Source organism: Caretta caretta, chromosome 3 (assembly GCF_965140235.1).
Source record: "Caretta caretta isolate rCarCar2 chromosome 3, rCarCar1.hap1, whole genome shotgun sequence".
Classification (NCBI taxonomy): Eukaryota; Metazoa; Chordata; order Testudines; family Cheloniidae; genus Caretta; species Caretta caretta.
Window position 1 is genome coordinate 169,904,232 of NC_134208.1, and position 17,978 is coordinate 169,922,209.

General features: G+C 41.3%; 1 protein-coding gene across 3 annotated transcripts in view; it reads right to left on the reverse strand.

Annotated features, from left to right (window-relative positions):
- The window catches only part of SYT14 (synaptotagmin 14), a 185,477-nt gene extending 168,240 nt beyond the window's left edge, over nt 1–17,237 (reverse strand). Inside the window, exons 1-2 of one of the 3 annotated variants that reach the window (XM_048843073.2) lie at nt 16,828–17,237; nt 490–537 (exon numbers count right to left, since the gene is read on the reverse strand). In XM_048843073.2, coding sequence (XP_048699030.2) covers nt 490–537; nt 16,828–17,146 — 367 coding nt within the window. In that variant the 5' untranslated portion in view covers nt 17,147–17,237. Of the gene's footprint in view, nt 1–489; nt 538–16,707; nt 16,779–16,827 lie in introns of those variants that run through there. The other 2 variants (XM_048843074.2, XM_048843075.2) reach the window with 2 other exon arrangements.
- Between the last annotated feature and the right edge of the window lie 741 nt (nt 17,238–17,978).

The window sequence follows — 17,978 nt, forward strand, 5'->3', positions numbered from 1 at the left end:
ATTTCTTCGACAGAAGTGCCGGTGTGGACAGTACTAGGTCAATGGAAGAGCTTCTCCCACCAACATAGCTACCGCCGCTCGTTGGGGGTGGATTAATTACGACAATGGGAGAGCTCTCTCTCCCCCATCAGCATAGAGCAGCTACATGGGACACCTTACAGTGGTGCAGCTGCAGCGGTACAGCTGTGACACTATAAGGTCTGTAGTGTAGACATAGCCTAAGTTTCCCAGACCTGAAGAAGAGCTCTATGTAAGCTCCAAAGCTTGTCTCTCACCATCAGACATTGGTCCAATAAAAGATATTACCTCACCCACCTCGCCTCTCTAATATCCTGGGACTGACATAGCTTCAACAAACACTGCATACAAATTAAACAGAAGTAATTTTACAGCAATTTGAAAGTATAGCATAAATAACCAATTTAAAATATTTCATTGTTCCCAAAAATTAGCCTTAAAATTAAACACCCATTTTAAAAAATTGTGTACCTTTTCTAATGCAGATTAGCTCATGTACACCACAGGTTCGTTCTCCACCTATTTGAGAAAAACAACATTAGAAAATAGGAAATAGATATTATGAAATGTATTCTAATATTTAATGAGTTTTACAAACTGCAAAAAAGATAAAGGGGGAAAACTGAGTGTCACTTAATGAGGACATTCCAAAAGAATAAAACAAGTTCCTTTTTTCAGAGGATATTATATGTAAATAGGAAATATGAAAACTCAAACAGTTCTTTGGTATTACTATTCTACTAAAGATGCAATTATTCATGCACTGGATTCAATGTATTAAACTGAATATTAAATTATCCCTAAACTTTTCATGTGGACTTTACACATAGAAATCTGTGAGCTAGTCACCCCAAACTTTTTCCTAACTATAAACCAAGTCCTCTAGTTCTGAAAAGTTGGTGAGCCACTTGATCAGCACATGGAGTTTCAGAAAGCCAGTTTTAGAACATCACGTTGACACTCTGTTGCAATGTCTAATTGATAAGTTGTACAAAACAGGTTTTATCCCCTCAGGAAAAAAACATAGAGGTTATTGGTGTCGTTCCCATCATCCCCAGTTTTATCAAGTTTTTCCATTTGGCGAGGGTTTTTTTAAACTTATGTTACTTTAAAGTACTTAAATGGGCATAACATATACAGTACTTGAAAGCTCTTTGTTACTAGAAAAATTAGGCTGTAATTTCAGACTGTGAATGAAAACTAACTATTCCAAAACGTTCAAAGGGAAGCAATGAGAACATTGAAACTTGTTATGCCTACTAGGGAAAGTTAAGAATTGTCTAGAAGCCTAGAGAAAAAGAATGGGATGAGAGAAAAGCTTGGTTATTGGGTGAAATAAAGTGCCATTAAGTGTTAAAAAGAGGAGTGTGTATATATATATATATAGTGGCAAGATAGCCAATACTAGTATGGTGGGTCCTGTGCTTTTCTTGGCAGGGGGCTAAGATGCCAGCCCTTGCCCCTGCTCTTGGGATGCTGAGGTCCCTGATAGTGGGCCGAAAAGGTGGTAGAGAAGGGAAGTGGGGGAGGGGTCTGGGTTTGCTCCTCACTCTGAGCCCCAGCCCCTCTCAACCCCTACAGGTTCTTACCCTCTTCCCCCTTCAGTGGGGAAACTTTGGTCCTTAGATGTTGAGGGAGAAAGTCTCCCTCTTCTGTTGGGGCAGGGTCTCCCTTACTTCAGTTCTCTGGTTTATCAAATCTTACAACACACCTCCAAGCTCCAGTCCTCTTTCCTTCCTCCTCCTCCCCAACTGCCTGAAGCAGGGGGTTTTATTAGGTTCCTGACAGGGCTTAATTGACTACAGGTGCTCCAATTAACCTGTAGCAACCCTCCCTAGTCTACAGGGAGCCATGCTTTAATTAGCCTAAGGCTTATATATTTCCCCTGTACCCTGACTATGTCTCTCCCTCCGAGGGAGAGCGCTGGTGCTTAACCAACTAGTCCTGTCTATGCTCTGGTACCAGCTCAACACCCTGGTCCTGGCCCCGGGTTTCCTGACCAACCTCCGGACATCGATTCTAGAGTTCTTTTGGTCAGGAATGCACTGGGCCCCTGTTGGGGTTCTTCATCTAGCCCTGAAGGAAGGAAGACAGGGACTGAAGTGTCTGCACTGTGTCTTCCGCCTCCAGGCCCTGCAGAGGCTCCTCTATAGTGCAGGTAGTTCGACGTGGAGCAAACTAGCGCACTCCTTCCTGCGTCGCTTCCAAGGGCTCCGATATGACCGGCAGCTCTTTTATCTCTGTCCGAGAGGCCTTCCGTGAGACCTCTCCGGGCTGCCGGTCTTCTGCCAGGACCTCCTCCTGACCTGGAAACTGTTTTCAACTACCACGTCTGCGGCGGCCACTGTGGGAACGGCTCTCCTCGCGGAGCCCCTGCTACACAACCCCCAGCTCCATCTGCAGGTGGCGGAGTCCCGCTCCGTGCACCAGAGTTTGGTCCTGGCAGAAGTGACGAGAGTCGGAGACCTCCTGGACTACGACCAGGGAGACTGGCTGGATCCCCTGACACTCACTCAGCACATGGGGCTCTCCAGACCTCGTACCCCCCCAGCGCATACTTCAGGAGGTGAAGGCTGTTTTGACGCCTGCTGCTCAGGCTTATCTCAGCCGAGCCCTGCATGAGGGCGCACCCTGCCCACCCTCTACCCTAGGCCCGCCAGACCTTTCAATTGGGCCCCTACCCCATAGATCCCAACAAACCCCTCACCCTTTCACTGCAGCCGGTCAGCTTCCAAACTGTGCCAAGGAAACATCTATACACACTCACGCTTCACACCCTCACGCTGGTGTCCCACCCCAATACAAAGTGGCAGGACCTCCTGCCACCTTTGGAGGGTGAGCAGCCCTGGTGGGCCAGCCTGTATTCCACCTTGGTCCCGAGGCCCATCGGGGACATTAGTTGGAGGCTCCTTCACGGAGCTGTGAGCACGGGTGTGTTTTTGATGCAGTTCACCCCCATCCCGGATACTTGCTCTTTTTGCAACGTGAGGGAAACCCTGGCACATGTATATTTAGAGTGTGCCAGGCTGCAGCCCCTTTTCCGGCTCCTCACGAATATTTTATTACGCTTTTGGCTGCGCTTTTCCCCTCACCTTTTTATTTACACTCCTCATCCATGGCCCCACAAAGTTGCAGGATCTCCTGGTTAACCTCCTCCTAGCCCTAGCTAAAACAGCCATCTATAAAACTAGAGAGAGAGGAGGTTGGCCAATGAAGCGTCCTGCAACTGTAGGGCCATTTTCCGATCCTCAGTACATTCACGTATCCGGGCGGAGTTCCTCTGGGAGACGTCCACCGACTCCCTTGACGCCTTCAAGGAGCGGTGGGCGCTGTCTGAGGTTCTCTGCTCGGTGACCCCGTCCGGTTCCCTCCATCTGACCCTTTGATTGAGGGGAAGAGCGAGAGGCCTCAGCTACTGCCGCTGTGGATATCATCATCACCGTCACCTAGGAGGGGTCCTATCACATGTGGGTGTGCGTTTCCCTCCCCCCCCAAACTGCCCACCCTGCAGCCATGCCCATCTTGTTGGACACTCTCAGGAGAGGAATAATCGGTGACACTGGGCGTGGCACTAGGTAACTCGAGGGGGTGGAAGACCACGAGTGTCAAGAAAGCCCCCCTGCTCTGGGCCCAGGCTAGCCTGAACACTTCTCCCTCCTGAAGGCTGCTGTGTTATACCTTACGTTTGCTTTTGTTTTATTGCATAGTTTTGTTTTTTCCTTCTTGGTGATTCTTTGTAAGTGTTATGCAAATAATTTTTTTTTCTTTTTTTGAAGCAAAAACCACTGCTCCCTGGCCCTCCTGTATCACAATATACTCGCTCCATTTAAACAAAGTTTTTATTTAAGTTTGACATCATCCAAACTCAAACACTTAAACTCAGGGTAATACTAAGTTACAGGACATCTCTTAACCATAAATTAATGCCCATTAAACATGTTTCCACTCAACAGACTGTGTATTCACAATGAACTTCTTTCTGACTGCAAATGATAAGGAAATATACATAGAATACATTAATCTCCCTCACAGCATAATGCAAAACCTTAATTAGACCCTCAGCAAACATTTAGTGTTGACAGAAAGTGTACAGGTTAAGCATGTGGTGTGTTAAGTGTTTAAGGGGGAAGAGTGCATGAGACTGTAATTAATGTTACCTTCTAAGGGAAATTAATGTGTTGTACATAGTACATTTTCTCATATATTGGAGACAAAATATTCCTTACGAAAACAGAGTCTGTTCCTGTCAGTGTACAGATGCTGTGTAAACATTAAGGTATGGTAAAGAGATATCCCATTAGTAGGCATTTTCTTGAATTTTAGAGCTTGAGCTGGAGGGACCACTAACCTCAAGACCTTTTAAACAAAGTTTCTGTTTATGGAATTTCCCAGATTTTTAATACAGCAAGTATAGGAGAGAGGTTTTTTATTTTTTTAAGGGGGGGGAAAAAAAGGCCAAAGGGTGATAAGGATGCCCTCGACTTCCCCTATGGCATAGTCTACAGAGGGAGTGGGAACATTTGCTGTTGGGGAAGGGGGAGACAGCATGCATAGTGAGGAAAGGACTAACTGTGTTAAGAAAGGTGGGAGAGGGAGGGGACAAAGAAGGCCTTTCTCTACACTTCCAACTCCAATACAATAGCTCCCGTATTCCTGAAAGTAGGGTAGGAGATCTTGTCCCATTCTGGATTTGCTCACACTAGAGCTCTAAAAATAGCCATGTGCTTTGAAGCAATGACTTGGGGTAGCCCAAGTCTGTCGACCAGGGATCGGAAGCTCACTTCCATAGGCTGTGCAGACATACCCATAATCAGAGGTACAAAGCTTTAACATGGCTGGAGAGATCTCAGAACTGGAGCTCCAAATTCCTCTCCCCCGGAAATGCTAGTCACTGCTCCCCAGTTGTGCCAAAGTTACGGTATACACCTTCTCCTCACAGTTTCCCAAATGTAGACCACAGGGAAGGACCCTTTCCCCTAAGGATAGTTTGTGGCTTGTTTCTGGTGGGACTGAAAAGACCCAAGAGATGGCAATTTTGACTAGAGGCAGCCTCGTTTTCACATGGCAAGTGAGCACTTAAGTATACTAAATTACAGGTGAAGTAGATTCCCAGTTTTCTGGGGGATGGAAGGGTAAGGAAAAACTCTCCAACAAATTATTATTCAGCCCTGTGAAAGATGTACTGAGCTGGGAGCCAGAAGACCATGAGTTCAAATCTCATCTATTCCATTCACTCCAAAGACCTTATTATTGAGCAACATCTCATATCCCTATATTATGAGGTGGCAAAAATCATCCATGCTTTTCACATATGAAATAACTGAGAGGTTGCACAAGGTCATCTCTAGCAGAGCTGGGACAGACACCAGGGTGAGAGTCTCTCCCCTGCTCTTGCCACTTTATGCTGGGCAAGAGGGCTGGGAAACAGCCTAAAAAGTCTCTAAAAAGATCCATTTCCTTCCAGGAGATATTCATCTTGATGCAGGGACTGAAGAAGACAGCTGCAGGCCATCTTCCAAAGATCCCCTTCAAAGTCCTTGCATAGGGGCATGCCAGAGATAATATGGCTGTGTGTGGGAGGAGTACGTCAGAAGTGGGGCTGAAACATGTAGCACTGCAGAGATTCAGGGCAGCACTGCTGCCCATGGGCAGCCAAAGGCAGGCTAATATAACTTAGATGCAACCCCCTCGTGGCTTTAAAGCCACCTGAATGCCTCTTCCTCCTAGCCTGTTGATTCTGTGCTGCACCTCTCAATTCAATGTCATTGATTCTGCCCCTCAAAAAGCATTTGCCAAATCTATGTGCTTGGCTATGCTATCAGTAACCATGGTTCTAACCACAAGACTATGCACCTCTCAGAATTAGAAACAGAACCCAGAATTCCTTACTCCCAATCCCCCCCACTACTCTAACCTGAAGACCATTATCCCCTCCCAGCTGGCAACAGAATCCAAGAATTCTGATTCCTAGCATTATATTGCTGTCTAGCAAATAACCAACCCACTGGTTAAGTGCCACTTCTCCTTTTGGGGACATCTCTTCCACAAATAAAGTAGTGGCCATCTTTACTGAGGCCATGAGTAATTTCATACCCAATAGGTAGTTTCAGTCCCACTGTAAATTATGGAACATGGTGGCCATTTTTAGTAGTGGAAAATTGTGAATGTGATGGGAAAGACAAGAAAATACAATGGTTAGAACTTTGCTTAGTTACAATCTATTTTTATTAAATGTACATTCAAGGAATGCTGGCAATAACTGTATAGAAAGTGTGAATGATGATAAAACCACCATTTGTTAGCAAAAGGGATATGAAGAAAAGTCAAACACTAAAAGTGTTTCAATGTCCCATTTAATTTTAACTCAAAGTAAAAGATTTAGTTTAAAATACCTCTGAAAATGCAGGCTTTACTCAGACTCTGTGCTTGAAGCTTGGGGAAGATACAATGTATTTTTCATGCAAATCAAAGAATGAATCCTTCCCAAATTAAAAAAAATGGAACCCAATCTTAATTTAGAGGTGATGCCACTCCTCTGTAAAAGGGTATCTAGCTCATCGATCTTCAGTCTCAACAGGGTAATTTATTACGTGGTCATTTCTCATTTTAAGTGTAGTATATGCTTATACTGCTGCTGATCAATACGCTAAAACAATTACTGTTAATGATTCCTTCATATTGGCATAAGAATTTATCTACTCGACATGAATGAAGATGAAAGAAATGGTAGAATACAAAGGATCAAATAGATCAAAGGAATAAAACCAGATAACTTTCACACTAAAATGCAAAAACAGTCAAGAATTGTTAAGTAGCAAGTTAGAAAGGGGCCATGCTCATCTTAAAGTGCAGACAATCTATTTCTTCTGATTCATCAAGCTCAAATGTGCCACTGACTGGCAATTCATCTACTGAATGGGAAAGATAAAATATTGATGAGTTTGATGATCCTGCAAGAAAGATTTTTTTCAAGGTCACCGCTGTTATCAAAATGTAGCTAGAACGATCATTTAAGTCCCTGTTCCAGGTTTTCCAGAAGCTTTTCAACTTTAGCTTAGTTTAGGAATTGTATTTTTGTCCTTGACACACAAAAAACTGAAAGAACGATGGGAGATTTGGCTGTTTTTATGGCATAAAGGCTCAAACCAGAAATCGTTAAGATAGTCACAGGCAGAAATACTTCTCCCTAGACAGATTTCAACTCACTAGTGAAGAAAGAAAATTATGGAAAGAGCTAAAAGAATCAACATTGACATTAGATGGTAGGTTGAAAATGAGAAGTCATTCAATAATTACCACAAACATTTAGTCAAGAAAAGGAGTACTTGTGGCACCTTAGAGACTAGCAAATTTATTAGAGAATAAGCTTTTGTGAGTGAGCTGTAGCTCACGAAAGCGTATGTCCTAATAAATTTGTTAGTCTCTAAGATGCCACAAGTCCTCCTTTTCTTTTTACGGATACAGACTAACACGGCTGCTACTCTGAAACCTGTCATTTAGTCAAGGAAATGTATTCTTGTTTAATGCTATTGATTCTACACATGAAAATAAAAAACAGAATACCATGTCCAAATTGCTGAAAATCCCATCCAGAAATCCAGAGAAAAAATTAAACAAAAAGAGGTCTTCACCAATTTTCAAACAGTGAAAATAAATTGAAAAAAAGATGAGAACTGAAATCATCCTGAAGCAACATACTGATATTCAACACACTACTTGACGCTTGTTGAGAATAAAGTATCAACTAACACAGTTCAAAAGCATTAACGTAAAAATCACCATCACTCTCCTGGTTGATTGGATGAAACTGGAAGACTGATATCCCAACTTCTCAATTAAATTTAGTAGAACTGAGAAAAACTGTGTCTCTACAGCCAACTACCATAAGTATGCTGAAATCTGCACTGAGCACAAGGAAAAAAAAACACATTTTTTTAAAAATAGATTTAGTGGCTTTCTAGAGTTTCTTGTATAAAATATGAAGAATTTACAGCAACTTCATAGATATGAGGGAGAGACCTCAATATTGATGCAAAATTATATTAATAAAAAATTTGTTTTTATTAGATTATAAATTTGTCTGCATCTTTACTGAATATTAAGATATAGCTACAAATGTATTATAGCCAGAATGCTTAAAAGATATCTGTGGTATGTTTTAGTTAATTATGTTATAAAAATTTCAGGCTGGCTAAAGAAATTACAAGAGGTTTCTGCTTTCTGTCTCCCAAGAACAAGCAAATGGCCTCAGAAGATTATTGTACCTTAGCCATAGAGCCATGAGTGTTATACAAACTAAGAAAAGCTGCATTTTAAACATTACCTTGCTTTAACTTTTATACTATGTATTTTCTTTTGTTCTATGTTTAAAAGATATATTGGTTATTTAAATTTATGCTTTGTACAAAATATCCGAGACATTTAATTGATATACCAGATAGACTGTAACTCTAAGGACATTGGGTAAAGAGACAAACACCTGGCTGCATATTCAGAAGCTGAAGGTAGCACCTAAGCCAACCCCAATGGCATGAAGCCAATGAAAAGATGACAGCAACAAACTTGGAATCTAAACAAGCCTGAAAAAGATGTCTTCCTAACTTCACGGAAACAAAAAGGAAGAGTATTTAAAAAAAAAAAAAAAAACCCTCAGAAGTGGGCACACACACACAAATCCTGTGCTACCCTACTTAAACAGCAAGCATTCATCAACTTATCTTTTCCATCTCTATAAGAAAGCTGACACAACAACTAAGGAAAAACAAAAAACAAAACAAAAAAAACCCAAAGGATAGCTCCTCAAGATTTCAACAAGGATTGGTGAAAGAAAGTTAACTAAGACACTGCCAAGAGATTAAATTTAAAACTCTTCGAATGATTTTATTGGGATATGAAAATGCTGTTATAAATTAAACTATTAATAGTTGCTGCTGTTAATCATCAAATGGTTAGACTGCATACACCTGAAGAGGAGTCAGGGGCTTTACACTGGAAACAAAGGAAAAGAGGGATTTAATTGGATCTAAGATTCTTAATATTGGTCAATTGCCATGTTTCAAGGCAGCTTTTTAAATGGCTTCTGCTCTAAATCACCGATTTGAATACCTCCTTCAGTTTCATAGGATTGAGTTAAGATTGCTTACTTTTCCCAGTTATAAACGAGCTGATTATTAATAACTAGACAAGTTCTATCTACCCTTAAACAAATTATTTTGTCCATACATAAACAGCTTCTAAGTATCTAATAGATACTAAGACTGGGTTCTTAATAATTTGGGAAAACAAAATACTTTGGTTTTAACTTATCAAATGAAGAGCATCCCCAGTGGTGGTCCACTCTCAAAGGTAAATACATCTGTAAAAGCTCTCCATAGACAGACATACAGAAGAGATTGTAATGAAAGTAGCCAATCACTTGTGTTTTATCATTTGTGTTGTTTTAATATTTTCTTTTACTTTCTTCAATAATAAAATATCCATGGTTAATAATTCTGATTATTTTACTGGTTTTAATCCTGGTGTCCCCTAAGGTATGTAAAAGAACCCCTTTGAGTAAAATAGTGGGAGTCAGAATGATTGATGCAGGTTATTCATTACCCTATCTTTTGATTTTGGGTTTCCCTGATTTGTCAGTAAGACAAAGGAGCTGGTCTACCACTTCTTGTTTCTCTAGAGTACATTTTTCAGTAATTTTTAAAATAAAATTACTCTGTTTCCAACAATTTACAATTATCCCTTTCTACCCCACCCAGATTACAGGCTGGTGACACTACTGCTGAAATGCTGTTAGAAATTTGGCTTGATCTAACTAATAAAGAACTGGAACCACACAAGAACAAAATCAAAACATGATTCAGAGAAGCTATGGAACCTTTCCATTATTTAGCCAACATGACTGATCGCAAATATAAAGATCACATGTTGAATCCAGCATACGAAGAGGTAGCTGAAACATGGCTGATGGAATATAATCCTCTCTCGTCATTTTAAATTGAAGATCTAGATTTCTACCACAAATCTGTGTGTCTGAGTTTGTATTCACAGTTCTGACTGCATCATAAAGTAGAAAATTGTCCAAATAAAGTCACAGGAGACAGGACAGTTGAATTTTATCAATTTTTAAAATCTCTGCACTCCCAGCCTATAAACTTTGCATCATATGATCAAGTTTAGCTCATTCAGATAGATTTAGCTGAAACTTTATAATAGACTAGATGTTGAAAAAAGAAAGTTGGGAAACATCACTCTTCATCTTGTATGTACAACCTTAGTTCTGTGTCCATGCATTACAATAGCCTTTAGTTATATGGCCAAATGCTATTGCTCAAAGTACAATATATCATACAATTTCCTCTACATCATTGGTTATACGTCATAATGAACTAATATCTTTCCTGACAGACTTTTTATATGATAAATTTTGTTCTCTGTGAGGGATGTATTTTAATAATTAAGGTTTTATCTTACAAACCATCACCTACAATATATAACTTCACTCACTTGTGGACCATATGAACGGATGGACTGTGAATGGCAGACAGTCAAGGAAATACCATTATACAAAAACTACAGTAAGCCATACTTACACAACATATATACTACATATTAAATCTAAAACAACAATAGTGAAAATCTTCAGGTTTCTATAGGACTCCAAAGCCTACTTCAGAGCAAACCACTTCATCCCCTTAACTGTACAAGGAAGACTTTGATACTGGATTTTAAAACATACAGATGCAAAATATCCAATACAAATGCAAACCTCTTGATTTACTTGCTTGTGTAAGATATCTCAGAGCAATGTGCCCTCCTGCAAACTTCATATACAACACAGAAGCCCTCCCACACATTTATATGAAAAGCATATTGAAGGTGTAAAGAAGCTAAGCATTCCTCTGGTATCCCTTTTATGGATGGGGGGGGGAAATCAGTGCAAAATGTGCATGCAGAGCATGACATTTTCAAGGGTAATAAATCCATCAAATAAAAAAAACAGAGTTTACAAGAACTCACAAAAGGCATTTATCCTTACAGAGGATTACTCAAATGCCAATTTCAGTGTTTTCCAACCATTTTGGCTACAAAGCTGTGAAAAACATGGCAAGATTTTATTATGGGAAAGCATAATTGATTTACTCTTTTAGTAAAATCAGCTGAATTGTTTTTGCTCAAATAAAAAACAAAATCCCTTTTGGGCTGAAAATAAGCCTGGAAAATTTCAGCTTATGAAGGTAAAAGTTTCATAAAATAAAAAAAAGCAACTGGCAAGGGGCTTGGTATTGAACTCATTAGTTATCCCTAACAGTATATATTTAAAATTATTACTGGTTATTAATTTAAGGATCCACACTTTTCTCTTCTCTCTGTCTTCATTTCATCTTATCAATGGTTGACTTGCAACTTCCATGTTCTTTTAATGTAGTTTTTTTGGCTATCACTATACTGTTCACCATTTGCTGGTATTTGTTTGATATTTTGATAAACTTGGTAATCTACTACACAATTCAGTTCTTCTCTTCCAACTCTTGAATGCAACAGTAGCTTAGTGTGTCAACCCCCTTCTAATGTATGAAAGCCTCTGCTTCCTATAGAATCCTAAACATTAGGGTCAGAAGAGACAACTTGAATAACCCAAATTAATCTCTTGCATTTTGCAGAGCTATTCTCTGTATCATTCCCATTAGGTTTCAGCTACACTAAGATTTTTCTGAAAATCTCTTTTCTTGGCACTCATGTTGTTGTATTCATGCAGCTCTGTAAGTGGTACCACTAATACAGAATGGCTCCTAACTTTTTTAAGCACCTTGTCATCCAACCCTGCAGGGTGGTAACGTGAGCATTTGATCTATGTTAGTACTCCAACTATTGCTAGCACCAGTGGAGCTAAAACCAATTCCACAGTAATGTTGGGAGATTTGAAGAAAAACCGCAGTGTAGGGAAGGGCCAGTATATGTAGTCTAACCTGATCTTAAGTACTCACAAACATGGAAATTCAACCATCTCCCATGATAATCTAGATCCCTGACAGACTGCTCCTTATTGTTAATAACATTTTCTTAATGCCCAGTGTAAACTTTTCCTTCCTAACCTTCAGGACATTTGTCCTCGTCCTGCCAGCATCAGTAATTGATTTATTCCTTCCTTCATTTATACTGTTACACAGAAGCCATACATGAAACTGTAAGTTGTACCCTGTCCAAGCCTTCTTTTAAAGTAAGCAAATTTACCTCTAAGCACTTCCTCATATGCCCTTGAACCAAATTATTTGTTCTTACTCTAGTTTTAGATTTATCCTTCCTATTTTATGGGGCGCAAAACTGGACACAATAATCCAAGTATAGTCTCACCAAAGCTATGCAAAGAAGCACTATTATCCCTCTGGCTCCTTACATCAAAGAAAAATACTGTTATTTGGTTAGTATTTTGTAAAAAGCACTGCAAGCTCAGATTGAGTTTGCTATTTCTCTGCTAGATTTACTGTCTACTGTCCTACAAAAGGCGTTTCTCAGACTTACTAGTTTCTAACCAATGATCCCTCAATTTGAATCTGTGCTATTTACTTCCTTTTCATGTTGCATAGTATACCTTCATAATTATTAATATTAAACAACCTCCACTCCTTCCAGCAAAACCTGCAAGAGTCGGTATAAATTTAAGAACTCAGTGAGTTTGAACTGGTGAATTTCTAGCTGCAGTCTCACCTTGGGGAAATCAGGTGTACAACTTCAGAGAGTGAACAAGAAGGGAAGGCCCAGAAGGGTGGCAGAAGTAGAGGATTTACAGAGCTATCCAAATGCATCATCTCAGATCATAAAGCATCCATTCTGTCCCTGTACTTTTCCCTCCATACTTCATGCAGCATGGCTAAAGAGATGCTATCATCAGCTTCTCAGCTGGGTCCTGTTTCACCAAAGCTCTTTAGCATATGTCTGAGCTTAGCCCTTTCTCCAAGGGGGGGGAGAAGGGAGTGCAGGTGTGAAAATGAAATTAAAGCTGCTATAAGCAACATTAACTTATGCTGTTAGAGTATGAAAGAAGCATTGCTCCTCAGTGGTGCACTCTCCACCCATCCCAGCACACTGCCTGAAAACCCACAGAGTCCCAAACCCCAGTGACCTGTGGGAAAGCAACCCTAATAGAGTCACAGAGTGCAGTTAATAGGATACGTTCCTTTCAACTGCTACTTTTGGTGACTTACTGCTCCATTTTGCTTCCAATTTTCCCCTCTGATGCAGCCCACTCTTCCAATCTTTCAGTCACTTTTCCATTTGATACCATCATTGATTGAGTTTGCCACTCCTCCAATTTTTGTGTTGTCTGAAATTTTTATTAGTTGAAACTTTAACTTCTTCTATTATTAGTGGAAATATTAAACAATGTGCTTCCTGTATCTACCCCTCCAACGTATCTTACACTTGACACTCTGCCTTACTTGTTTTGTCTGAGGAGTGAGAAACATACGACAGATAAGGTTGTCAAAGTAATTCTGTAGTCCCATTTCAGCCTGCCCCTTTCCTAGTTGTCCTCTGCTGTTTCCTGGTACTTCTGGAGTTGCTCAAGCCAAACCTAAACTACCTATCTGATATTTAAAAAATATGTGAATGTGTTTTTTAAAAATTACTATCTCCACAATGACTGGAATTTCAGCTTCATATTGACTTTAAATGATTTTATAACAATATGTTTATTTTGAGAAATCATCTCAGCAAGTTTTATAATGGTAGCTACTAGTAGAAAATGTGGCTTCCCAAACTTCACCTCATGAAGTACTACTTCATTTTAAAAGCTTTGTCAGTAACCAAAGTATTTCCACACTGTACAAATGTAGCTATAAATAATTTCACTGATCAAAATAAATTGCACTTGCTTTCTTCCTTACAACTCTTAATATAAAGAGCTTTACATGAGAAAAACAACTTAGGTTTTTCAGTTAGCACTGATGTAAACTGGCGTATGTTAACATGACTGACATATTGAAAATATCTAAAATTATTTTAAATACATTAAAAGTACTTCTTTACTAGAGCTAATAAATACTATTTTAAGTTGATATTTTAATTGTGTAGATTTCAAATGTTACTATAATTACTTTGTTTCAAATGTTTTAAAAAAAACCCTTTGATATTTATTCTAAATGCTGAAATTTTTAACCTTGCAGATTCCCTGTAGTTACAAATAATAATAATAATATTGAACTAGTACATGGTGTTTTTAAAAAAAAATACTTTCTATGAACATATTTTATGTCTAATGATTGTGTGAAAATGTCTTGGACACCCAGTAATTTCTGTATCTGAGTGCTGTAAGACAGAAGTCCTGCTCCTTTACTCTGATTGCACTGGGGAAGACAAAAGCAGTAGCATGTACCAGGGCTAACTAATATAAAAACATGAATTTGATTAGTTGACTGGTAAAGGGGGTTGTCAAACACTAAAGCCAAAGGCAAGGTGCTAACAAGCAGACCAAAGAAGGAAGAAAACCAAACTGGGAAGGAGAAGGGATTATATATACACATCACTAAAACTGGAAAAAAATATTATTTATGAAACAGAATGGATGCTACACTCTTGCTACATCTATAGCAGGGGTTGGCAACCTTTCAGAAGTGGTGTGCCGAGTCTTCATTTATTCACTCTAATTTAAGTTTTCGCATGCCAGTAATACATTTTAACGTTTTTAGAAGGTCTTTCTACAAGTCTATAATATATAACTAAACTACTGTTGTATGTAAAGTAAATAAGGTTTTTTAAAATGTTTAAGCTTCATTTAAAATTAAATTAAAATGTAGAGCCTCCCGGACCGGTTGCCAGGATTGGGGCAGAGTGAGTGCCACTGAAAATCAGCTCACATGCCACCTTTGACACACATGCCATAGGTTGCCTACCCCTTGCCTATAGTAATGAAATTCATTTCAACTCCTGCCTTCACCAAGAGAATTAAATCAATACTTAGCTGCTCAATTTCATAATGGGATTTGCATCAGATTTTCAGGAGAGCTCAGCTCCTGTTTAGGCCACTTTATTTAAGTGTCCAAGTGGAAACTGAGCTCTTTTGAAACACTGGCCCCGCACTGCAGATAGTGAGCACTTTTGAAAGTCTGAATCTTTTTTGTTTTTTAACATTTTTAGTAGTATTCTTCTTTCTACCACTCATCTTTCAAAAATAGATTTCAAATACAGAATTCAAAGGGTGATAAAAAAATATCTTCAGATCCAATAAGCTCTGATGCATTTGGAGGAGATTCTCCATTTTAGGGATAAAAGTTAAGGCACTGTTTTAAAGGACACTGTCAACTTGATTTTTTTTTGAATGACTAATTTAAAAGATTCCAATTAATGATAGCACATCCTTTATATTATATAGGAAGTCCTGTCTCTCCCCCCCATAGACACCTGAGAAGGGATTTTTGTCTACCTCTGTTTAAAGGGGGCTTTTCAGCATGGGAGAATTCTACTGACCAATTCTGGTTCCTATGTTGCAAGCTACTCCATGTGGGTGAACCCCTGCACGCACACAGGGCCCCCTGACTCTGTGTGGGGACTGGAATCTGCTTGCATAAAGCAACTTCCACAGTTATAGGAAGCCAAGCCCCTACCTTTGACAGTGAAACTGACTAAAGTGCTGGCAAATGTACAAAATAACCAAACTAATAAATAGTTCTGGAATTTTTTAAATGATAGCTTATTTCAGCTACAGTAAGGGAAAAAATTTCTGACAAACGTTCTGAAATTGACAGTGTACCTTTACAGTCTCCTTCACCGGAAATTACAGTTTGAGGGTTTGTGAGTTTTTAATTACATTTATATATTTTTTCTCAAGATTGAATGAGGTTTCAAAACAAACTGTGCGGATTCAGGAGTGGCACCCCTTTCTAAACAGATGGTCATCTTCCAACACTACAACAAGTGCCCACTCCTTTAAAAAAAAAAAAAAAAAAACAAATGATGGTGTAAAGAACCTGGAGCAGACACAGACAGCCCTGCAAGTCTCACTCCCTGGGCAGTAGAGAGAAAGAGGGAGACTCCATCCTTTGGGGAAGGAGTTTTAAAGCAACTGATGAAGTCTCCCCAGGGAGGAAGAAGGGGGGGGAGGTTATGCTGCGTGGGTTTCGATGCGATCCACAATCTCTGCGACTGAAACCTGAGCCTCTCATTCCAATGGGCTTGCAAACAGCGGCAGCCCCCCCAGCAGGCTGCGTCCCGGGCTCCGCCTAGCACCTATTGGAAAACCAGGGAGGTGGGCGGGCGCAAGACAAACCCCACTGGCGCCCCGCCCCGGGCCCCTGCCCCGCACCACGGTGGGGGGCGCTCAGACCCTGGGCTAGTCTCCGTCTTCTCACAGCCAGCAACCGGCGAGAGGGGAGCGTGCAGCGAGGGGAGGCTTCACCCCACCCCAGGCGGAGTCCTCGGCAACACCCGCCCGGTGGCAGCTGCCTGGCACCCCCGGGGATTATTTATTTACCTACTCAGACTCCTCGGCGCAACCACAACAGGGTGGGGAGAGGCCCGGGAGGGAACAGCACCCCCCCCCCCCCGCGTCCCCACCCACCTCTAGGGAAGCTGCCCTGCTGCAGCCACAGACGCCGGGCACCATAGGCTGCAGCCAGCCAACCCCACGGCGCAGCCGGCCACCCGGGTACCACCGCGACCGCTCGGCGCCACAGTCCCGCTTTGCCAGGGATTATTTACCTGAGTGGGGAGTGAGCCCCTCCGCCCCGCTGGTCCCTCGCCCAGGGGAGCCCCCTGCTCCCCATGCCCGCTGGGAGGAGGATGTTCAGGAGGAGGGGAGCCCGTTATTGGCCTACTTACCATCAATCGCCATGATCTTCCAGGTGGGCCGTACCAAGTGCAGCGCACGCAGGAGACACACCGACAGGCAGAGGCTAGAAGAAAGAAGCAACGGGAGAGGGGAGCCTAACAGGGGAGGGAGAATGGCGCGTGCCAGGGCAGTGGAGCTGCGCGTGACGCCGCCCCCTTTCCCCGGGCCAGAGGCGCGCCCAGATTCGAAAGGGCGGCAGTTGGGTGGCGGTGGTCGACGCCGTCCCGACTCCGAGGCCAACGGCCGTCGGTGCCCTGGTTCCCGCCTGCTGCTGTCAGCGGCCGCCAGCGACCCCGGGCTGCGTTCCATCCTGCTGCTGCTCCAAGCCTTGCGCGCGCTCTTCCGCCCCCTGCTAAGTCCCGGCTGCCTGAGCCCAGGGAAGTCCGTGGGGTTTGTGCCTGTGACTCCAATGGAAGCAGGATTTGGCCCTGTTAGGGGGTACAATGGTCATTTCTGCTGCGCAGCCAAGGAATCGGGGCCCAAATCCCTGAACGCACTACAGCTTGTTGGGAATTTTGCCCTAGCGTTCAGTAGGATCAGGATTTGGTCCATTTAAAATTCGGCATAAAGTGCACATTCTTGCCCAACTGCCAAAAACAGTTGATTTTTTTTTCCAGCAAAGACAGAACTTTTCCCATCCAAAATAGGCAGAATTTTGAAATTTTGCTCATCTGGTATCAATAGCTGATCATCCTTGAAATTTTAAGATTGTTCCAGTTATTGTTAAAAATTGTATCTTTTCAAATGGGGGGTGGGGCATACAGTTGTCCAGGTTTTGGAAGTTTTATTTGTTTAAAAAACTATGCATTGATTCATATAGAAGACTTAAAATGTAAATACATTCCCAATTTTACATGCACATGAGCTTTATACAGTATGTAAAGGTATGTCTGTGGGATCAGGGCAAAAAAAGTGAATGAGGTGGTCTTAATTCTGGCATTTCCTTAACTTTAAGGTGCCTCATTTTGCAACATTAAGATTACATAAACAGTACAGTAGAAGGTTAATTTTTAAAAATGTAAAAGTCAAAATAAAATCAATTACGTAGAATCATACTGACTCTTCCCCCCTCCCCCCCATATGGGCCATCAGCAGGGTTTGACTGCATCTGGCAGTCAGAGGCTTAGGGACACCCAGAGCA